This window comes from Phyllopteryx taeniolatus, chromosome 20, assembly GCF_024500385.1.
Source record: "Phyllopteryx taeniolatus isolate TA_2022b chromosome 20, UOR_Ptae_1.2, whole genome shotgun sequence".
Lineage (NCBI taxonomy): Eukaryota > Metazoa > Chordata > Actinopteri > Syngnathiformes > Syngnathidae > Phyllopteryx > Phyllopteryx taeniolatus.
The window spans coordinates 5,966,860-5,991,620 of record NC_084521.1 but is presented as its reverse complement, the minus strand read 5'-3'; the positions used below and the strand labels follow the sequence as shown (position 1 = coordinate 5,991,620).

At 41.5% G+C, this 24,761-nt stretch overlaps 1 protein-coding gene across 3 annotated transcripts in view; it reads left to right on the top strand.

The window, feature by feature from the left end:
* LOC133470327 (disks large-associated protein 1-like) overlaps positions 1-24,761 on the top strand; it is a 78,845-nt gene that overhangs the window by 39,630 nt on the left and 14,454 nt on the right. For all 3 annotated transcript variants that reach the window (XR_009785957.1, XM_061758580.1, XM_061758579.1), the window contains exons 4-6: positions 1,062-1,276; positions 5,190-5,367; positions 7,801-8,092. Coding sequence is in view for 2 of the 3 variants with exons in the window: in XM_061758580.1 (XP_061614564.1) it covers positions 1,062-1,276; positions 5,190-5,367; positions 7,801-8,092 (685 nt within the window). In the remaining variant the exon portion in view is untranslated. The remainder of the gene's footprint in view (positions 1-1,061; positions 1,277-5,189; positions 5,368-7,800; positions 8,093-24,761) is intronic.

The window sequence follows — 24,761 nt, the reverse complement described above, 5'->3', positions numbered from 1 at the left end:
CCTTGCATTGCTAATGCACTTTTTTCTTTCTTTGTTTTTTTTCCTTACGAAACAAACCCATTCTTTGTGCTCCATGTCCCTGGCTCTCTGGCTCTCTCGCTTTCACACGAGGGCTTTAGATTTACCTTTGTCGGAGTGTGTGAAACGACAATCGAGCGGAAGGCAGCGGCCAAGGTAGTTTGGAACGATCAATAATGTTAGCGCATTCAGAGGACAGACAAAAAGAAGTCTACCACTATTGGAAAACTACTCTTGTCACTCTTTCATTTTGAAAGTGTGACTGTTTGACGCATCGGTCAGAGTTAAAAAATTACGGATTACCATTAGGAGTTAGGGAAGTGGGTACTGAGTCAGAATTAGGGGAAAAGTTAAGTAGTTACAGTTAGCTTTAGGTTTTAGAGTCTGGTTAGGGCTAGCGTAGTTAGGATAAGGGATTGGCTGTGAAGTAGTGAGTCATCATTAGAAGATGGTGTTAGTGTAGAGAGTTAGGGTACTGGGTGTGTGTAGGAGTTAGGTTGGGGTTGAATTAGTGTAGGGATTTAGTGTAGGGTCGGGGGATCAGAGGTTAGTATAATTTAGAGCTGGGGGTTAGGGATCGTTAGGATTAGGGGTTGGAATCGAGGGTTAGGGCAGGAGGTAGGGTTAGGATATGGTGTTTGTATGGGGGTTAGGATCATGGATAGGGCATAGGATACGGGGGTAGGGTTTAGGGTAGTGAGTTAGAATTGGGATCAGTTCTTAGAGTTACAGGTTTTTACAGGTTCTGATCTTTGGGTTAGAGGTTAGAACTATGTTTAAGGGTTAAGGTAGCGAGTTAGGATTTGGATTATGTTTTAGAGTTGGGGTTATGGTAAGGGGTTAAGGGTTAGGATCAAGGTCCGCGTTTGGATTAGATAACCAAAAGTGTTCAAAACACCTCTCGGCATTATTAAGATGTGTTTTATCGTCACAATCACTTGCACAAAATTGAACTTTGTCAACCTCATCATCTCAGCTGTGAATGCCTATGCAGGACAGTGTAATTAATACAACCATCTGACAAGCATCTCTCTGCTGTGCAGGTGCCTCAGGATGACTGGGGCGCTTTCTCCCCGTTGGCGAAGGACGACGAGATCCCCTGCCGGAGGATGCGAAGCGGCAGCTACATCAAAGCCATGGCCGAGGACGACAGCGGCGACTCGGACTGCAGCCCCAAAGCCTCGCCCAAGGTTCAGGCACGGCGGGCCAGCTACCTGAAGGCCACGCAGCCGTCGCTCACAGAGATGACCACCCTCAAGTGAGTGCAAGTAGCCTCGACGTAAACATACACTACTCACAAAAAAGTTAGGGATGTTGGGCTTTCGGGGGAAATTTTAGGATGAACCTTAAATGCTCTGTAACCATTATAGGTGAAATTCATTTGATCTCTCAACTTTTGAATGTTCAACTGTTCAATGGTTCAATACTTTCTGCACAACGTGCTGTTCCCCTAATGGCGAAATTCGCAGCAATTGTTTGATCAATGATTGGACCAATACATTGCCAAGGATGTCCACTTACAATGCCTTTCTCTCACTCCTGCAGTCTCTCTATCTTGCGAAACACAGTGGTCACTTTCCTGAACATCCTGTTCGAAGCCCCGCAGTGGCGCGGTGCTGTTGATCAATTGTTTGGTGTCGTCTGAGTGACATGATGTCAAAATGTAATCTCAAAAGGGAAGAAAAAAGCTACACTTATTTTGAATAATGTGAGGGGGGAGGGGGGAAGCATTAGTAAGTAGCCGCTCTAATTTTCGCTGGTAGGGCATTCGGAAATACTGGAGCCTGAATAGAGAATCCTCCAGAACCTGCTGAGTTCTTTTTAGTTCTCAAGTCCTCAAACGACCAGCATGTTGGAAGTGTGCTGCTCCAAAAGTGCTAAGCCATGTAATATTTTATGAGTAAGTAACAAAACTTAAGTATCACATCTCAGGTGGACCTGGAGCCAGTGCAAGTTGGCCATAAAAGAGCAACATGATCAAAGTTGGCAGACAATGGGTGCCAAGTTTTGTGACAATGAGGTGGTTTTCACTATTTTTGGGAACTGTTTGCTTGGATTTTGCAGGATTGTTACAAAAACCTCCTGAAATGGGGAGCAGGGTAGGGTCAAGAAGTAAGTGATGACATGAATCAGTTGACAAAAATGACCGGGTGGTGGGCTCACATCAATGCAGCTGTATTGATTCCTGATTGGCTCGGGTTCGTTAATGTCACTTCTTCCACAACGCGGCTCCCCCCGGGAACGGCTAATCTCCCCCGTGAGGTGAAGGTGATTACTGAGTACCAGCGCCATGCAGGTCGCCACAATGGACATCATTGGTCCGGCCCATGCATAATCAGCCCCGCAGGGAAATCAGAACCACGTGTGGCTGGAGATAACAGCGCTAGTAGATTCTTCTTTGACCTGATTTTCCTCTCTGGCCATTCAGTCACACTGGGTGCCTGATGATTCGAAGCTTCATGCCTTATTATTGGTGTGGTGGTCTCAGTCATGCACCACCTCATCGCTATCTTCAATCAAGTCAGAAGAAAATGGGGAATTGTTGAGAGCAACATGGGAAATGTTGCATTGAGATGGCACACTTTGGAAGTACTCCCCGTAAAACCTGTTTGAAGGGTTACAGAAAGAATTTAACATCAAGGATGATGACATTTTCCCACCATTTTGGCTGTGTTGAATTGAATAGATACGAGTTTCATTCCTTCCGTGACCACGTTCGTAACTCAAAACACTCAAATCCTCTTTTCCCATTGAAATGAATGGAAATGCCGTTAATACTTTCTAGGATTCCTCCCAAAACAACAAAAATTGTTGTAATGTGTATTTTTCTAAGAAAAAATAGCACTGCATAATATTGCAGTTCTTGAAAATATACAATAATGACATAATAGTAATTTTTGTCGCACTACATCAATTGAATGGTCATTGTGCTGCTCTTTCTGGTGGGCCCGCCTTGGTCCCCTGAGGGCAGTATAAGACAGGCAGACGAATATACTGTTCAATGAGACATCTTAACTCCTCACAGCTCATCAGTATGGCACTAATATTAGTACTTCTATGCGGAGGATGAAGAAAATATGACTGTGTCTGTCTACATGTGTTGCTGTACCGTTTGAGTTCAATCCAGTGCTTAAAGGGTAATAGGAGAGCAACCCGGTTATTTAGCATGAGCATTAGGCTAGCAAACTAAAAGGCTAAGAGTTGGCAATTGAATTGAATTGGCAGCATTAAATCGTGTCACCCTGTTTAATTACATTCTATTTAATTATGTTAATACTCTGTTTTTTAAAGCTCAATATTATGGAGTGTTTTTTTTTCCTTATTAAAAAACTTTGTGAGGGAGGCTGGAACAGATTGATGGCATTTCCATTGATTTCATTGGGGAAAGATGATTTGAGGTACAAGTAATTTGAGTTACAAGCATGCTCGCGGAACTGTACGCTGTGCATAGCCGTGTAAAGACTGTGAGACGGTAACAACGAATGTACATAAGGAGGAAGTTTTATTTACCCTCAAATGAATTGTTTACCTTCAATCAAACTGATACCGAATGTTCTCTGTATACACACACGCACACGCACGCACACAGAAGGGAATCATGCTGAGCAGAGTGATTGGAGGCAGGTGTGGGTGTCTAATGAGACACCTTTTCCTCATCCTTGACAACAGAATTCGTGTCAGCCTACTGCGGCATCGTGCCTCGTTCTGGGTTTGTCTCAGACATCGGAGACGACGACGGTGTCCAAGAACAGTGGAGCCCCGCATACTCGCAGTTCGGCACCTGAGGATTTCACCTATTTGCAGATTTTTCCCCCAGTTTTCCATCCATTTTCTTGACCGCTTCTCCTCACTAGGTTCGCGGGCTGCTGGAGCCTATCCCAGCTATCTTCGGGCGGGAGGCGGGGTACACCCTAAAACGGTCGCCAGCCAATCGCAGAAACAATCAACCATTCGCACTCACATTCACACCTACGGGCAATTTAGAGTCTTCAATCAACCTACCACGCATGTTTTGGGGATGTGGGCGAAAACCGGAGTTCCCGGAGAAAACCCACCCGGGTACGGGGAGAACATGCAAACTCCACACAGGCGTGGCCAGGATTTGAACCCCGGTCCCCAGAACTGTGAGGCAGATGTGCTAACCAGTCGGCCCCCCCCCCCCAGTTTTTTGTGTTTTTTTTTTTTTTTTTAATTGTTTTTTGTTTATTGTATTTTTGGGGGGAACCAAAGCCTGTTTTTTCGTGGAAAATGCTTATTTGCGGTATAGCCTCGCTTATTCAAGAACTTTGGGGTAAATATATTTTCAATATGATAATAATGGGGGTCAATTATTTGCGGATTTTTGCTCTTTGCGGTTGGGCTGAGTCCCTACCCTTGCGAATAGTGGGGGTCCACTGTATATTGTTTTTAACAAATTCATATTAAACTGGGTAACTTATGCTTATGAGGAGTACACACATACCGTTAATCTCGTTTCATTTTGAGCGTTTACCCTTCTTTTCGATCAAACCAAAGTACAGATTATCAGATGTCTCTGAATGATTATCCTGAGCGATTACGCTGCGGTGTGTTTGCCTCCTCCATGTGCTTGGAAAACGATTGTCCAAGTCGTCAATCGTAAATGTTAAACCTGTTCAATATTACAACATACGTGCTGATTTAATTTCTGCGTGGAGTCTTTTATATTTAAAACAATCGCTGTGTGTGTGTTCCCCGCTTTACACTACTGTTAAAATATTACTTAAATCGTTACCCGTGCAGTTGGTAAATGTTTTATAAGGCCATATTTTGAAAGACCATAAAACAGCTAATTTCTCAATGAGAAATCTCACAGAACAGATTGTGCTGGAACTCGGAGGCCTTGTGTCATGTGTGCATGCGTGTGAGTGCTCTCGCTGTTAAGTCTTTTAGAAAAAATGCTCCAAGGACGCTGCGTGTAAGCCATTGTGAGCGTTTCTCTTGGCGATTAAGATAAGCAGAAAGATGCTTCTCCCGAAGCTGTTGTGGATTGATGCGTAACGTTCTGCACAAACACCTTCCTCCCCGCTCCCTTTTTTTTTTTTTTTCCCCCACGCTTCTTACGGCTTCGTCTCACATAGTTTCTCACCTTATGCTTATCCTTTTACCACCCGCCCTGCCCCTCTCCCCACCTTCCTGCTCTATTGCCACAGGATTTCCACGGAGCACTCGCCCAAGCTGCAGATCAGGAGTCACAGCTATCTGCGGGCGGTGAGCGAGGTTTCTATCAATAGGAGCCTGGACAGCTTGGACCCGGCGGGGCTGCTGGCCTCGCCTAAGTTCCGCTCCCGAAACGAGAGCTACATGAGAGCCATGAGCACCATCAGCCAGGTTTGTCACACACATACATGCTCTACCTCACACACGGCAAAAATAATTAGCAATTGTCGTATCGTTTTAAATGTGCATAGCTTCATATGCTGCCAAGAAAACAAACACAGTTACACCTCCCTACATGATTGTGACATATCACCAGATCACTTAAACATCCCTGAAAGAATAAAGCTATTTTTATATTTTTTTTTTATTATTATTATTATTCTTTTAAGAACAAAAGATGTATTGTTACAGGAATAAAGTCTCAATATTTTACTAGAACAAAGGCATATTTTTTTCCTGAAATATAGTAAAAAAAAATTTCAAACAAAGACATTTTTCACGGAGTAAAAGGCACAATATTATACAAGAGTTGTATTTTTGAAAGTCACTTGTTACAATGTGATTTTCTACCCTTGTTAAATTTTGATGGTGGAAAATCACTACTTTTGTCGAAACCAAGCACCTAAACTCACTTCAACATAGTTTCTTGGGACCAAGAGGTCACAAGATGGTGGCAAAGCACTACTTTTGTCCAAATTTAGCAACTTAACTAACTTTAACATAGTTTCCTTGGTACCAAAATAGCACAAGGTAGTGGAAAAGTGCTACTTTTGTCAAAATTAAGCCCCTCAACGAGCTTCAACATAGTTCCTCCATGCCACAAAAGGACGGCAAAGTCACTTTGGTCAAAATGAAGCTCCTCAACTCACATTACATAGTCTCCTGGTACCAACATAGTACTGAGATGCCACAAATTAGCCTAAGCACATGAATCCCGACAAAATATGTCGTTGTTCTTGTCAACACTATGAAAAAAAATACAGGTTCTCTATTCGTCTGGCATTTAGGGGTGTACACATGGTAGTTATGTTTAAAAAGCATTAGGATTATGAGGGGGTCCTTGGAAAATGTCTCCCTGGACCCAAAAGGCTTGAGAACTCTTTTCTTCTGCTGCGTACATCCATGAAGGAGGTGGCGTGGTGTTGCAGGAGGGTGGGAATCCTACCCGCAAGATTTCATGAGGATTGAATTCACAATCAGGTCATCCAGGAAAGTTTGAACAGGAACTAAGCCCCCCCCCCCATCTCCCAATTACAGACTTTGTGCGTGTGTGCCGCTCTGCTGGAGCTTGGAATAGCTAATTAAATGACAAGATGCACAGAAGCCCCCTATTTTACCTCTACATGCTCCTTCTCTTTGGAATTCGGCATGGTCAACATACAGGGATGTAAAAAAAATACATGCAGCCTTGTGGATGTTATGAATAATTCAGAATGGAATTGAATCCAAATTGTGATTAGCATAGGCCTTGATTACACTCAAAGAGAAAGCGACAGAAGGCTTAATTACAGTATTAGAAAGTATACACAAGTTTTTCTTTTATAATGAAGAGTTTTTCCGAGTTATGAGCTGTTCCTTGGTAGATTTCTTTTTTTTTTTAGATTTGAAATGTATTAATTCATGACTGAGCTTCGGGTACGACACCGCTCGAATGAAGTGGAAAGGAGAAAAAACTAATTTAAATAAAAAAAGAGCCACAGTCGGCCTTTATTGACAAAGAGTCAAACACGCAAATACAAAATGAAAACACTCGCAAGGAGCATGGAGTCAGAGCTCCATGTCACTCTCTAGGCCACGCCTCTTAAAGGCAAACGTCAATACACAAACACTACAGTGTGTGTTGCGAAGCGTGATGTTCAGAAGTGTCAGTTTGTTTGATTTATTTGTTTTGTTTTGTTTTGTTTTGTTTTTTTGCCGGCCACATTGTAGTTACAGTTTCCCTCGGAGGAATTTTTGACTGTGAAACCATAATAATGTTTCATCAGCCCATCATATTATTAGATATACAAAACAAATTGATGGATAACTTGTTTTGAAATAAGAGGTCAACGATAATAGTTTGTTCAACTATTTATATGTGTGAGGGTCAATTGCCTGATGTGCGGCTCTTTTTTTCACGTCCAGTACAGTCGCTTTCGGTCGGTGCCTATTATGCCATTTGGCTAACCATAATTACACTTCTCATAATTAAACTAAAACAAAAAACCCCTCTGGCAATTATAAGAAGAAAAAAAACAAAAGCATGCAGCTGTACAATCTCCTTGTTTGGATCCTGCAGTAAGAATCAGTGTACAATATTACATTTCGCGTAGTGGTCTCATCGATTGGTAGCTTAGATTTTCAAGGTGCAGTGAATGTGGTCAGTGTAACCTTTTATTAACTAGGTCACAACTTCCACGGCAATATCCACTTTATTATTGTTTGTGCATGCGGATGATTTAATAAAGTCTTGTGTGTGGCACGAGTATGAAAAGTTCTTGTCTACATTGAACGATCCTGCGGCACGTCATTATTATTCTTTAGTTTTCGCCGTGTGTATTATATCTTAAGCACCCCCGACCCTTTTTTATTTTATTTTATTTTTTTTTCTCTCTCCCTTGACAGGTGAGCGAGGTGGAGGTGAACGGGCAAATCGAGGCGGTGTGCGAGTCGGTGTTCAGCGAGATGGAGTCGCAGGCGGTGGATGCCCTGGATCTGCCCGTGCCCGGCTGCTTCCGCGTGCGCAGCCACAGCTACGTGCGAGCCATCGAGAAGGGCTGCTCGCAGGACGAAGAGGAGGAAGCGGCGGGCCGAGGACGAGGAGGAGGAGCCGGCGGCGGCGGGGGGGCCGGCAACCGGAAGGCGGGATCGCCCCCGCGCACCACCACCACTGTCAGAACCATCCAGAGCAGCACAGGTTGGACTTCAACTCTCTTGAGTGAGCATGTATAATCCATGACGCGTTATGAATTCATGCATGTGCGTAGAAATTACATCTACATTGTCAGTATAATCTTAACACCAATAGAACATATAAGTATCGCTAAATGAATTGTAAAGTTGGCTATTTTCAAGAAAAATACGTGTAACGTTACAATGACAATTTCATATTTGAAAAAAGATGAACTACAGAGGATAGATGCCCCCACCCTAAAAAAAAAAATCAGCGAATAGGTGACACTGTATAATTGAAGAAAATATGTTCTGTTTTAAGAGAAACAGGACTATAGTCCAGTAAAATCCATTAGCCAGCACTCAACCGCATAAGACACTCAAAGTGCACGCGGTGCGACAATAAAGAAACAAGACTGTGAGTCCACGCCAAACAGCTGTCTGTTTATGTCACAGTGTTGCACGACATCTCGCCATTCTTCTGCTATCTTGTCGTCGCCTCCAGCCGTGTGAGAAAGCGCGATGGCAGCGCGCTTCACAAAAAGCCGGAAGAAGCCGTACAGAGCGAGTCAAGTGGACAGTACCATAACAGAATACTGGCGAGCAGTCATCCAGTTGGCATTGAGTCATATGCGGGGCTGCCGCAGTCTTGTTTCTTTATTGTTGCACCTTGTCAATACAAAAGTTTTTGCCCAATCCTGGTCAAGTACTAACCTTGTGGAACTGAATTATTCATTTTGTGTTTCATGGCAAGGCATCAAGCCCACGTCCAATGACAAAGAGTCACAGTGATTAGTGCATTGGTGCCAAGGAGTTACGTTGAAGCGACAAATCTTGAATGAGAAACTAGCTTTGCATGTTAGGGAAGGAGCTCATTTGAACAGAAAATGTACATTTACTTACAGCCGTGCGGCAACTAGAAAGTTTTTACCCGATTTTCCTCAGCCAAAAAACAGCGGAGGTAATTCCAAACATTTTACATAAAAAAAGACGACATTTTCAGTGGTTAGCTGACTGGTAAGAGGTCTCACCCTCCGAGTGATCCCAATTTTCCTGAAGGAAACAATGTGACAAGTGCAAGTGCCCCCCTCACCACATACGAGCTTATTCAAGACCAGAAGCGGGAGTGGGCTTATTTTAGCCCTCTTGCGTCTCCGCCGGTCTGCAGTGCTGCATGCATGCAGTATTGATGCTGAGTGAGGCCAGCGTCCCGCTCGCTGTTGGATGAGTCACGCGGGCATTTGCTTTTTTCTTGTTGTCCTTTTTAGCCTTGCGCAACTTTGCCGATTTCAAAGGAGTTTTCCCCTAACTCCAGTTGATACGTTAAAGGGTTAAGAGCGGTTCAATCAAATTAACAGAGCTGCCAATTAAGGCTAAACTGTAAATGGCATTTATTAAACGTACAGCATAATGTTAATGTCCTTATGAAACATTTACTGATGTTTAGCTAGATCATATAAATCTACGATGATGCGTTCCTCTTAAATCTTTAGCGTTTACACACAGTCGCTGTATGTAGTTGTTTTTTCGGGCATTGTTTCTTGAGACTTTTTTGTGAGTCTACTCGTGATAAACAGAACAAATTTCATGTTGCGAAGTAAAACTAGCTTCAGGGGCTACTGTACATTTACTTTGAAGCACCCCTGGAAATGTCCAAAATGGCAGACTTCCTCTGCTCACACACAATTACGAAAACCTCAAGAAAGATTCTCAGTTTTGTGTCTAGTATACGTGCTTCCAATTTGGTAGCAATCGGGCAAAACCTCAAGGAGTAACTAAAGGAGGAGGTGCAAATACGTGTAGTCCAAAAAGACCAATAGAACTTCGGACTTTGGAAAACCTAAAACGGTCCCTGATGACTGGGGTGAGGGAGCGACCCGCTAAGTCTATGGTAACGAGTCAATTACACAAACGCAGCGATGCGTTCGCTTGATTGCTGGCTCTCGATCTCAGAGACGGCGTCCCCTGAGGAAGGACGCAGCTAATGAAGACCATCTATCAGCTCAAAGCGTTTGAACTCTCCGCTCTGTTTTTTTTTTTCTTTTTTTTTTGGCACTCGAACGCCTCACGCTGGTTTCCCTCTTCTGACCCGCCTGTGACTTTCTCAGCTAAAAACTCCTGAAAGACTCAACTTGACATTGACTTGAACTCCATGACTTGACAAGTCTTGCATGTTTACATTGGAACATTTTGGAAATTTGTTTTGGTTTGGAACGGTGATGTCACCACAAAGTAGTGACTTTGGAGATGTGAGGATTCTGCCCGACAGTGACCATATGCGACTTACTCCACAACCTCTACTAATATCCAGCTGTCCCAATACTTTAGTCCACGTGACTTGTGTTCGTGTGCCGCTGCCGCTTGACGTTCAAAGAGCAGCAACCAAAGCCTGTTTCTTCTAAACCGTGGGCAATGAAAAGGTCATCAATATTAACCATAGCTGGCTGCTACATGAAGAATATACTATAAGTGGAGGGTGTGGTGTGTCCCCCCCCCCCCCACCCCAGAAAGCCTGAATTTTCAATTCAGGAACATTATGCAATATATATTTATGGGAAATGTATTCATGAGCACGCACGCATGTGTGAGAGTGTCAGGGTACTGTGTGTGCTTTTATTCCTTGCATTGTGCCATTACTGAAATGTCAAAAGAAGAAACCCAAAAAATATAGATCTTGGATGGGGTTAGCCACAAAAAAAAAAAATCAACAGTAACAATGAAAAATTGCTCAAATAACAAAAAATGCGGAATAGATAAAACAATATGCAGCATATAAATACATATTACATAATATACACATTCCAAAAATGAAAATAAATAAACATTAAGCTCCATTTTCAGACATGTTCAATTTTTCTTTAGAAATATAAATCATGGCCGAAAATACATAATAATAGTGAAAAGTAATGGAGCGATTGACCAATTCGCCACCAGGAATAATTGGTGAAATGTACAAAATAGGATAATAACTAAAATGTGTACAAAATATGTTTGATACATAAATATAAAAAAAATATATATATATATATATATATAACTCCATCTACAGAAATATGGAAAATTAAATATATATATACATATGTAAAAATATGGAATTAATATTTTAAGATGCATTTAAAATGTTATTTTTGTTAAATACATGACATCACTAAATACATCGTGATACATGATATGTGAATAATAGCGATTTTAACAAAAAATGTGGTAAATGATTAAAATAAAATACATTTTAAGCTGTATTTTCATCTTTTAATAGATGTTTACAAAACATAGCATATATCGGGAAACCAGGAACTATTACTACTGAACAAAAAAAACAATTAAGCTAAAAATGTTCAATTAACATTCCATTGAAAAAATGCATTAAACATTAGGCACAGTTATTTCAAGTTATTTCAGATTTCATAAATATTTTTTTTACATTTATACCCCCAAAAAATATGTCATAAAACTGGCTGGGTTTGTTCTATGAGGACTTTACGTGGAAGTGTGACCATAAAATGAAAAACGTGCCCGATGCAACTTTTTGTTTCTTTTATGAAATACACCATCGTTTGACTTGTCTCGCTTGTGCTGTTTACAACATTAGTTGGAAGACAGCGCCCCTCACAGGGCTGTAGTGTAACAGCACAAAGTTCTATTTGTCTGTTTGCACTCCACGTTTTCACGTCACATGGGGGTTCTCAAATTTTGTGGGTCCAGGGATTTCTTTTCCAAGGACCCCCTCATAATCCTAACACCAATTAAACCTACTTGAATGACAAGGAATTTTAAAAAAATTGCTATTTTCAAGAAAAACTGAGCTCAACTTTATTTATAAAAGTCATAACGTTAAGATAATTTAAGATTTTTTTTTTTGAGGGAAAACAAAATTGTAATCTAACATTATGATATTGAAGTCAGTTGGCCGGAAACAATTTTCCAGATTATGGCCACCCTTCTGTCTAGGGTTGTCCCTCGCGTTTGTGCACCCCTGGCCAACCTCTGGCTCTGCACATGCAAAGATTAAATGCAAACACTTATTACCACACTATGAGAAACGTGTTTTTTTTTTTTTTTTTTAATATAGTCCTTTTTTAAAGAGAATAAGGGCATCTTTTCCAGAATAAAAGCGTTAGTTTGGGAATCGTTTTTTTTTCTTTCTTGTGAAAATAGGACTTTTTTTCCTTGGGGAAACTTTTACTTGAATGGTCAAATTTATTATGACTTCATTTTAGGGGGAAAAAAAATGCGGGGGGCTATTACAGTGGGTGCGTCCCGACACATGAGCCCACAATCCCGTCACACTCCCAAGACTTGTCCCTCCGTGTTGACCGCTGCTGACAGTGGTAACCGCGTAGCCGCCATGGCGTTATTCCACTGTTTCTACGGCATGTGTGACGACTGGGTTCGCTATTGTAAGTAAAACAAAACAAAAGCAAACAAAACGGGAAACCGAGCGAATCGCCGTGTTGTTTTTTTTTTTTTTGCTGTTTGTTTGGCTTGTCGGTTCTTAGGCAGACTGAAGCAGGAAGCCGGGTGACGTGGCGTTCAAAGTAAAAGACTAACCTTTGGAAGTGAACGCTAGCGACTCTGTTTCCGGGATTTAATTAAGATTGTGTACGCTAACCCAAGTACTGAAAGCGGTGCGGATGACTGGATGTGATGTTTAAGAGAATGCTGACGTACTAGCTAAATGTGTGGTGTTTTTATTTTGAAACGAAAGCACGGAAGTGCTATTGTTATACGTGTACCTTTATGGGTGTGTCAACGCCTTCGCCCATCCCTGTTTTTTTGTGTGCGCTTATTCATCCTCAAACTGGACGTAGTAGCTTATTGAACTGTTTAAAATGTAAAATGTAAAAAAAAAAGATCACAAATTAAATTCATAGTTGCAACTTAAATACCAAGTGTTCACATTAATATATCTCCTCAATTGAATCTTCAATCCATTGACTAACTAGTACACCAAAAGCAAAGACACTAAATCACTAGCCGTTTACCACAGTTATCTATTAATCGCTGATTTCATCGCCCAAAATTCAGAATTTAACCGACTTGTGCTTGTGCGTGATCGTCGGGAATTGTTGAGCCTCCTCCAGCCGCCTGCTATTTTGGTGTGTGTGTGACAGGTGCCAGGAAGTGTGTGTTTGTCTGCGTCACACACTTCCTGGCTGAGTATCACAACACGCCAATGATCTGAGTCGGAGGGGGGGGGGGGGTTCTCACATTTGCGACTTCATATGAAAGCTTTTTTGCTTGGGAGAAAATATGACTTTATTCCTGGAATACGGCTCCCCCCATAATATTATATTGTATTCCCTTTATAATACTCTTTCACCATGAAAAAAAAAACACTTTCATTTTTATCAATTATTGGGACGTTTTCACGAAGTATTGCAACTTTTTTCTCCCATTTTCTTTTTCCTGAAATCTATTTTCAAATTATGACTTTTTTCCCTGTAATATCAGAACTTTAATGAATAATCTTGTCCCCCTGTATAATTGTCAGTTTAAAATTCTGACTTAAACTGTGCCTTAATTCTCAAAACATAACTTTTCTTTTGTCGCGGTAGGTAGTAGAAAGTTTGTGTTGCAATCCTAATATTCGAGTGAATGACGAACGGCATGTAAAAAAAGCCACCGACGTTCGACTCGAGCCGTGTGGCGAGTTGGCGCATTTCTTGACCTTTCGGTTTGACCCTCAACATAAAGGGCGGGAGAACTGCTGCCAGGTGACAAAATGCGTTGATTTTGTCACCACTCGAAGGAATCAAACACTTAAAAGCTTCCATCCAGTCTCGTTTCATCACAGTCAACGAAGCACGCCGCGAGTCTCGTCACGCCAGACACGACTCGAGTCGAGACGTTAGTGTCCTGCCAACGCTTTGCGCTACAGACAGACGCAAGGCAAGGAAATACCTGCAGTCATTGACATCAAACGGCGTCCAGCGGCGCAGTGCGGGAATACGTCTTTTTCTCGATGCCTCCCTTCCAAGTCGCGTTTCCTCCTCTGACTTTAATTACAGGCCCCAAAGAAGCCGGGTCTCGGCGGCGTCTGTGCGTGTGAGCGCCACCTGTGTGTCAGCCCATCAAAGCCGCCCGCCTCCCGGCAGGAATTATTATTCAAAGCGAGAATTAAACAGCTCGCACCTGGTTAATGTTGTCATTCGGCTGGCTTTGATGCTCGAAGGAGCTGTGTACGTTTGTGTGTGTGTGTGAGGAGAAAAAGGACGAGGTGGAGACATGGAGAAGCACATGTACATGTAAAATTGCTAAGTTCAATACCACTCCCATTTTTGAAGTTTACCGTCAAACGATAAACATAAAACAAAGAGAATTATGCGTGCATTTTAAAACAACAGCATAGATGTTATATTATTTACTATATCTGGGGGCTTCAGTCAACCCAAACAGAAGGAGCAGCACAATGTCAATGGACATTGAAGCATGAAAACATGATGCACAAACTGTTGAATTATTTACATTCTTTTTAATTGTTATTTTTGTACGTTTTGATCAAGTACAATAACGTAGATTGCTATTTTTTCTTTAAAAAACACCTTTACAACATTTTACAACAACTCTCCCCAAAAAATTGGAATTCCCCCCCTTTACTCACACTTTTTATTTTGTATTTTTTTATGCCCTTTATCAAATCCTAGGCAGGGACTGTTAATAGTTTGAAGTTCGGATTTCTATTGACGGGCATTCTTATTTTTTTGGGGGGGTTGTTTCATTGTTGGCCTTTGAAAAAAGATTTCAAGACTGGTGTCTTTTATCGCAAATTAGATTTCTCGTGTTTAGAATATTAAAGTTTGTTTATTCCCTATTCAGTGTTTAAGCAAAATTTAAGTCTGTTGTCATATGATAAACTTTAACGCTACATTCCTGCAGAGAAGGGAAACATACACATCGCAGTGATTTTTCATAAAATATTGCGTTTGGCCCGCGACGTTGTCCCAAGTTTGAATTCTGGCCCACCGTGAATGTGAGTTTGACACCCCTGCTTTAGATGCTCACTGCTTTTGACACTGAGGTTTTATATGACAGTGTTTGGACAGCTGTTGTTTTGTTCTATGACTTCAGAGTCTTATATTTACGGAAACTGCTTCAACTTCCGGGGTGATCAACTTTTAAGACTGTATGGAAAATAGAGGGGTTTTCCTATTTAGCTCACGGCTTTACATATATTTTTTAAATAATGGTTTTTGCACCATCTCAGCAGGCAAGAGGTGGGGGGGGTTTGACACCTGCATTCATGTTTGCGTTTGTAGTTGTGGGCATCAAGCCCAAACTGGAAGCTTGGTGAGATAAATCCTCATCCATGCTGGTGTGCATGTGTGAGTGTGTGTGTCAGTAATTACTTGATCCTGTCACGGCAGTCTGAGAATGCGAGCCAGTGGGAACTTGCAGTGGCCTCAATCACAAGATCACACTCAGCATCTCTGTTTTTTTTTTTCTTTTGTTTTTTTTGCGCTGTTACCGGCAGATTTATGACCCCGCAACATATCCGACGTCCTAAATGTATCGCTTGTGTTGCATGATTTTAGGGTTAAATGTCAATGTAGTGTTGTGACTGAGAAGCAGGGTTAGGGTTAGTTAGTTAGTTGAGGCACCTTGCAATAACCGATTTTTCCACTAGATGTCGTCATAGGCTCAGCTGTGGTCCCTCCTCTGGCCAACCTGGTGTCCAACCAAAATATTTTATTCACACACACAAACTTGTATAAAAGATATACTTACAGAAATTTCACATTATTTTAATTATAGGACATGAAAAAAACAACAAACAAGACTAAAGTACTACTGCATAAATCATCAGCACTTCAAGCAGCAGTATGGATGCTACTGTGCAATTCTAAAAATGAATGAAAGCTGAGAGAAAGTGTTCTAAACAACCCCAAAATTATTTATTATTAAATTATTTCCTTAATACGGTAGTGCCTTGAGATACAAGTGGCCCAACTTGCGGGTTTTTCATGATACGAGCTGCATTTGACTTATTATTTCTTTGTTTGTTCGTTTGCTTTGCCAGTGCAAACTTGAGATATGAGCGTTGTACGGCGGCCGTGAACTCAACTCAACTTACTTCAAAATAAACAGAAGTTTGGCAAATAGTGAACAATTCTTTTAAAAGGAGGCTTCATAAAACAAAACAAATGAAAATGACACCTTTTGTATTTAAAACAACAAAACAATGTTGCCCAAAGAATGGCCCACTAGCTTAATGCTAGCAAACAATGCAAAACGCCGGTGACTTGCTAACATTAGCATTGTTATTTATGGTCTCCGGAAAATAACTAATATTGAAGTATCTTAACAGTAGTAGTAGAGGTACCATTGTTCATCATTTGTGTCTGTGTGTATTTTACTGCCTCCTGGTGGCCTAGGTGGGCACACCAGAAGGAGCAGCACAATGAATTGAATTGAAGCATTAAATCATGAGGATTTAGAGCAGAAACAAATTCCCTAAAATGTTTCTCTTTTAGGAAGAAAAAAACAATAGAAACAATGACTAGTATGAACTTTAATTTTTTTTCAATACAAAAAAACAAACGTAAAAAAATCATTTGTTTGTGTAACTGATTGTTTCATTTAATTTTCTTTTTTTCTACCCTGGAAACCCTCAAATGTTCTTTTCCCCAGAAAAATTAACAAAATTTGTTGATAAAAATTTTTAAATTTAAATCTAAGCTGACATGGAAACTACATGTCAATGATGTCCCTTCTTGCATCTCCTCTGCATCCCCCAAAACAAAAGTCAATGAAAAAGCCAAACCCACTTGTAGAGTCGACGTTTTAAAGTTTTACAAATTGGGCCTCCTGCGACGCTTTGATGACAGCCATTAAGAGAGGAAGGAGCTGATGTTTGGATGTCATTTGAGACAGGAAGCGCCAACGTCACTCATTCTTCTCCCTCCACGCCCTCGCTCTCGCGCGGCCTCGCTGTCAAAGCTGACACAAAAGAACGCTTGCCTTCTGCTTGCATTGCTTTGCAGGGTGCTTTCCTGCGAAAGGAAAAAAATTAAAAATAAGGCTCAAGATGTCCCGATGGCGTGTTGGATCAGGCCCCCCCCCCCCCCCGCCTCTCTCTCTCTCTCACTCTCTCACATTCTCTCTCTCTCTCTCTGTCTCATTCTCTTTCGCTCCTGTTTTGGCAAAGCAAAAGCAAAGGATTTCCTCAACGGAGACGCTGGCTGATCCTCATGGCTCCTGCGCGCTAAACTCAAAAAGCCCCCCTGCCGGAATCAAAACAACACATAAATAGGCGTTGGTCTGATTACAATACAATAAGAATAAGTCTTTATTAGTCCCGTAATGGGGAAAGTCCGGTTCTACGGCAGCAAAGTTCACAGTAGCAGCAATACTGCATACAGTAAACAGAAGTGAAGGTGAACAGCAGCAAGAAAAGTCAGCAGAGGCCCAACAAATATACACTATATCTATATATCTTATATGTGAGCACTCAAAAAGTGTACGTGACTGAAACGGAATAATAGCACACTGAGTTTTCCAGGTTTTTTTTTTTTTTCTGACTTTGTTCTCGCCTCTCCGTTTGAGTCGACAGCCTGCGGTGGCTGATCTGGAGTCAGTCCTTTTGCTTTACGGGCCCTGGATGTAAGTGGGTGGTTTGGAGCCGTTGCAGTGTGGGAGGGCTGGCAAATTAAAGATCTCTCTGTGAAAGTCCCAGACTTGTGCTACAGTAGTCTGTGTGTGCGTGTGTGTGTGTGTACGAGTGCAAGCCCAGCCCTCTTTTTTTTTTTCCTCCTTTTTGAACCCATCATTAAAAATAAGCCACAGCTCTTCACCCCTGTTGCACATTGAGAGAGCCTCAGCAAGAATGTATCTCCTTTTTTCCCTTCCTCCTCCCTCTTTGCTGCTTCACTAACCAAGCAAGGGGGGAAAAAAAGAGGGGGGTAGATTTTGTGTCTGTGTGTGTGGGAGGGATTTTTTTTTTAAGACTACCCCCTCCTCCTCCCTGTGTTAAGGGAAAGAGATGAATGGGCAAAGGAATGCAGGAGACAAAACGAGCGCTCCCGGCAGGAGAGTGGGAATGTCAGTGAGGCCATTGTCCCGTCGCACAAAAAAAAAAAAAAAAAAAAAGTAAAGAAGGGGGTGCGAAAAGTCACACCTGAGAGAGGCCGACGTGTACGCGCTCTATCCTGTGAGCAGGATGTATGTAAAGGCACTAAAGACTTCTCCGCTAACTTTTCAACTTTCCATGCCCGCACTCCCCCACCCATGGGTGACCTCCCCCAAGGCTTCTCTCTCTCTACACACACAGAGCCTTCTGACGTTTGCTTTCCAGGCTCAGATGTTTTTTTGTTTTTTTTTAAAGAGTGCCTCTGGCAGTGGATTAAGACCCCGCCATTGCAGTCTCCTTTCTGCACCCTCCACCCTACACCATGTGCAAGTGGTCAGGACAAAGAACGTTAAAAAGGATGGGGGAGGGGGGGAATGCGGGCGGGGGGACGAGTTGAGGCTGATGTTCAACACCATTCCGCAATCATTGTTAATAATAATAATTTTAAAAAAAGCCTTCGTTACCCTTTGTAGATTTTTTTTTCTTTTTTTTGGGCTACTATGAATCCAATTTAATCACGAGTGGTCTTTAGTTAGAAGAGGGATGACTGTGGGTGGGTGGGGGCACCGGGGGGGGGGGGGGGGGGGGGGGGGTGCATGAACTCTTGACCACATGCTGCTGCTTTTAAATGGAAATAGCAGGCCAGCCCTCATGTGACGTTCCACAACTCGCTTGCAAATTTGCAACTAAAGGTCCACAAACGCCACCATTAATTTGGCCTGTAAGCTGTGCAACTCAATTGGAGAAAAAGAAAAGTTGCGAGTGGAAGTAAAAATAAACATGAGCTAATGTGGTTGCACAAGTGTGCACACCCTCTTATAACTGGGGATGTGGGTGTGTTCAGAATAAAGAAATCAAATTCAAACTCATGCTAAAATTAAAGCATTTAAAGTGCCTCTGGTTCACAAGAAATAAAGTTCAGTGTTCTAGTAGGCTTTTCCTGACATTTTTGTATTTGCATTATACAGGAAATACTTGTAGTTCATGGAGCTAAAAGGTTTCTAATGAGATGTGGTCGGACCATTTGGAGGCATGGCATATCCTTTTCATTATCTTCATTTGGGATAAAAAAAAAAACCTTTTTTTTCCTGACATAAAAAAGTGAGTTAATGTAAGATTAATGCAATTAAAATGACTTGTTGTTTTGTCAGATTGAAAAAGTATTTCCTGATTCTATTTCTATTTGAATGAAAATCAAACAAATATTCTCTAAATTTTGTCTTTTGTTGTTGAAACGTAAGATTTATTTTCGGCTATAAATCAATAATAGAACTTGGTTGATTTTTCTTATTTAACTGTGTTACAAAATTTTGAGGTACACATGCTTTTGATCGTCTCCATTTTATTTCCCTGGGGGGTTAAAAATATAGAATTTAAACAAATTTGAAAATATATAAATTTTATTGGATGATCAGTAATAGTAACTAAAGTGACTGCTGGTTTTGGGATTTAGAAAAAAAAAACTATCACAAAATTTGGAGAAACATTTTCCATTATTCACCAATTTTATTTTCAGTTTTTTTTTCCAGCAAAAAACATTTTAGGGTTTCGAGGGTTAAAAAAAAAAAAAGTAAATTCAGTGAAACAATCTGTTATACAAATAAATGACATGGCTTGAGAAAATTAATCAAAAAATTTGAAACTGTGTGCTATCATCTCTAGTTTTTGTATTTTTGAGGGGGGTTCTGAAAGACAAACGTTTTCAGTTTTTTTTCATCTCTGTGTGTAAAAAAAAAAAAAAAAGGAGTCGTAATTTTATGTTTATAATTTTATAAATATATACACTCAATTAAACAATCAGGAATACAACTAAAATGATTTTTTTTGGGAGATATAAAAATCACAAAATTCTGGAGATACATGCTTTTCAATGAGTTGGAGTTGTCTTTTTATCACTTTTTGTTTAAAAAAAAAAGGCCTTCCTTTGACTGCAAGGCCTTGTAGCGCAGTTTGCGGCGTTCTATCAGCAGCGTGTGTGTGTGGGTAATTTTAGCCAATAGTGTTTGTAAATGACCATTTATTGTCCCCTTTTACATCCTCTTCATACAGTACGTGTGCAGACGCAGTCAGCGCTGAGTCACGCATCCAGTTTCACGGCTGCGCCATTGTTGCCAAAGTTGTAAGGCCCTCGCCGGTGACATGCGATGTGTCAGGAGCGGACGGGCGCTCTCGGGCGACGGCTTAGCGGGAAAGCATGCGTGAGATGCGTGGGCGCGACGGGCTTAGCTAACGCTCGGGTTTCTGCACCACAGAGCAGCTGGAATGCGCAGGAAGCCAAGGACACAGAAGGGGCTGGAAAACTTCATCCCTCTCCTTATTTTTCTCCCCCTCACCTCCCGCTTATCTCTACCGAGTGGCGAGTGAGCAATGCGGCCTCTTTCGGCCCCCCTGCGGGCACCGCCGAACAAAAGCCTGATGTGTTCCCTCCATGTGCTTGTGGACGAGTCACAGTGAAAAGAAGTAAGGGTGAATAACAGGAAAAGGGCCTTCTCATTTCATTACATGAGCGTGTGTCCAAACTTTTGACGAGTACTGTAGTTTTATATACTGTGAAGATACACAGTCCAATGCCAAATTTTGTGATTTTTAAACTATTATTTTACCATTAAAATAAGAAGCATTTTTTGTTGATTTTCTGATATTAAAATTCGTACGATTTAGGTACACCTAATCCTACGTTAATAGATAAATCAAAAGCATGCATCTCCAAATGTTTATAAATTATATTAAATAATAAAAATGTTCACCCAAAGAAAATGTGTTATACACTGCACAGTATAGTGATAGATATATTAGTTTCTTTATTTACTGTGGTTGTCCAGTAGAATAAAATGTCCAAACTTTCCAAATGTTGTGATTTCAATTTAAAAAAAAAAATAAAAACAAGAAGAATTTTTGGTTTTATTTTTAAAATGTAAAAATATATAAATAAACAGAAAAATATTTATTCCATTTAAAACACAATGACAAAACAAAGTTCTCAGATTAAATGCAAATTTATTGTATTTCAAAGTTAAATACAACTGAACTCTACTTACTTTGGCAGTGATTCCTTCACATACCACTAGAGGGAGCCCGAGTATCACGAGTGGTTCTCGTACCACACTTTGGGAATCTCACTGATGTAGTGTCAACTTGTATTAATGCTGCACAAGCATACATCTCAACGTTACAAGTTTGCAAAAGTAATTCATGTATTTATATAAATATATTTATATATGTGTATATATTTTTTTTATTATTAGTTTAAAGTAAATGAGAAAACATACAAACATAGGTATTTTACATGGAAATGTCGTCTTTTTTAGTGAATTTTATTTACTGGGTCACACCACCAAAGTGCTTTTAAGTTTACTAACAATGAGCTTGTCACACCTCCGCGAGCTGGATGGTGGCTCTCAACTTCACAGCCTTGGTCATACCTCAGTTGTGCTCACTAAGTAGCAATTTCGTTTCTTTGTCTTTTGTTAAAAAAAATGTTAGTTGTTAAATTTGTAAAAAACAAAAAAAGTTTCTCAAATTTATTGCCGGTTGTCCACTTTTCCGCGGACCAGTTGTCCTTGGTATGCACTTTTGAAGACCAGTTGTCCAAAGACCAGTTGTCCTCCAATCCCGATAGGAAACGCACCCACCGAGGTATAAATAAAGGCCCTCCACAGCAGAAATTTAGAAGTGAAGAAGCCTTTTGGATTAAAGGTGAAAAGTCTTCAGCAAACAAGAACACTCCAGTTGCCTTGATTCCTTCAACCTTTTGCCCAAGGTATTCCACCATGTCAGCTGAGCTCGAGATCATCACATCGCAGAGAGGAGGCCGGAAGATCCTTCTTGATGGCTTCATGTATACAAAAAAGTCAGTTTCCAAGGCAGCCGATGAGATTATCTGGCGCCGTGCCAAGCGCGCTGCCAAGTGCAACGCTCGTCTGAAGAGCGACGAGGACCTGAGCGACCGTCGGCTTGTCGGTGAGCGCTGCCATCTCGCAGACGGTGTGGGATGCGAAGTGGAGAAGGCTCGCCAGTCCATGAAGAGGAAGGCCACGACCACCGGCGAGCGCCCGGACCAGATACTTACCTTCACCGTCGCGGACCTCGCTGATGACGTGAAGGCACGCATGCCTCGGCCCGACACCAGCAAGCGCGTCCTTCGTCGCACCAGGGCCGCTCACCGGAGGAACGTGGCGTCCGCCTGGCCAAGCGTGTGAGAGGAAACCACGTCGAACTTCAGATGCGCCCCCACAACCTGGCAGTTGCCCTCAACAAAGGCAAGAAGAACATTCCCAGAGTTCCTTCCTGGCATCAGCCACAAACTGCGTGGGGGAGAACCCAACATCTAGACCTCCTCTGTGGATATATCGTGAGATTACATAGAATTATGAGAAATGTTGCTGTGAGTTGTAAAAAGTATGGCACATTTGTTTTGTGTGCTTTGGAATGAAACGTGAAACATTTATTTGTAATAAAGATTGATTTGTTGTCTTTGTTTTGTTGTTGTAAAGAATAATTGGTTACATTTGTTTCATATGACAAGCACCAGTTGTTTGTTGGTGTAACCACTTTGCTTGATAGTCTTGCTTGATCCGATGAGGAGAATGTGTGTCCTTGTCAGTGACTGACAGGGCGTGTAACCTGGTTGCCTCGCGTCGGACTTGTAGCGCGAGGAAAAAGTGGGTTAAGTGACTGCATTGCCCGGCAGGGAGCGAGCAGCTTCTTGCCATATTGACACTTGTAAACAAGGCTTTGTGAAGAGCTTTTGGGACCTTTTTCGACTACTTCCACATTTCTACACTGATTCAAAGCATTCCAACTTCCAATATACAGCATTCGCAAAATTCAGGACATACACAAAAATTCCCAGTTATCCTAGAATTCCATATTTTCCACACAAAACAAAGTGAATGCAACATTCAACCAAAAAGGTCCCGCCATTCCCATTCCAATTCAAACTGTTCAGAACATCTTGGGAACAATTTTCCAGATTCCAAGAATGACCACATTTGCCAAACTCGAACACTTTTCACAGTGAAATTTGAAAGTTTTCCACATTTAAGAAAGGATTTACATTATTCCCTCCTCCTTCCACATTTCTTGACCGATTCAAAGCATTCCAAGTTTCATTTTCCACATTTCAACATTAATCTCACAGCATTTCAGCTTCAGCTTTTCAGCATAGTAAAGCTCTCTATAGAAATTGCATGGGAATTTCTATAGAGAGCTTTACTATGCCCCCCCCCCCCCCCCCCCATATGTGGGTATGTACCTTTTACGATAAACATAAGTGACGGTAAATCATTTTGTGGATCCCCAAGTTATGGCTTGTGGTAGTTTGAAAAGCGCTGATTTGGGGTCAGGTATCGGCTGTCGACACTAGGCGGGCATCCCTCAAAACAACGAACAAATGTGCCGTCCCTATACTTACATTTAGAGTAAATCTACAAGTTGCAGCAGTTTTAGGAGCAGTGTGTTTTTACAAGTGGCAGAGTTTTTCCTCAACGGGCCGTCCCACATGCTAAATATAGTGCTGTAAAAGCTGCCCCCTACACGCACGCACACACACACAGAGCAGGCTATTGTGTCTGATGGCGCTCAGGCATCTGGAGTGTACAAACCCCCTCGGCCGACCTCGAGTACCATGTGGCTGAGAGCCCGAGGCCGACGTCAGGTGACTCACAGCATAGTCAGACGACTCTTAAAGGACTGAAGGAGCTGACGGGAAACTGAAGTTATTCAGTGTACAAGCCAATAGAGTGGTGCCTTGAGATATAAGTCACCCGGCTTTGTGAGTTTTCCGAGATGTGAGCCGTTGTGTATTTTTTTTGCTTTGACTTGCGAGTGAAAATGTGCAATAAGCACTGTATGTATGTAGGAGTGACCTCAACTCAATTCACAACAAGCAGCAGTTTGGCAGCTTGAAGCTGTTTATTGCCACTTCCTGTTACGTTTTGTCAAATTAAACATTAGGAGAATTGCCTGGTGCAAAAGTCTGCTAGCTTAATGCTAACAATCGATGCAAAACCCCATAGACGAGCTAATGAATAGCATCAGTGTCTCGGTGTTGTAAACCTTAAAGCAACCAATATTGGAACACAAACGGGGCATCTACACATGTAGACAGACAGTATACTCACAGGCCTATGTTCTTTATCCTCTGTGAAAAACGACTAACGTTGACTGCGGTTTACTGAGTCGCTTAGATTAGTTTTGAAACTTTTCCTCATTTCTGTCAGCTTGACTGGATTGTACTGCCCCCAGGTGGCCGAGACATGCACTCCAGAAGGAGCCGCATTGATTTAATCGTGATTCACAAACTATGAAATTCTTTACATTATATTTAATTCTGTTGTTACAATATATATTATAAAATGCAATATTATTGAGTGATAGTTTCGCATTCCAAAATGTTTTTGTTGGGTTTTGGGGGGATATTGGAACAGGTTAATGGCATTTCCATTCATTTCAATGCGGGGAAAATGGAAAAATAGGTCTTCAAGTCAAACGAAAAGCTGGACTTCAAAGCGTCACGCGTGATGTCGGCAAACCTGTGAGATTTTCGCTCGTATTTTTGTTGTTGTGAGTCCCGATGACATTGAGCCCAGGATGTGTCTTGCCTGCATTGTGGCCGTGTAACGTCACA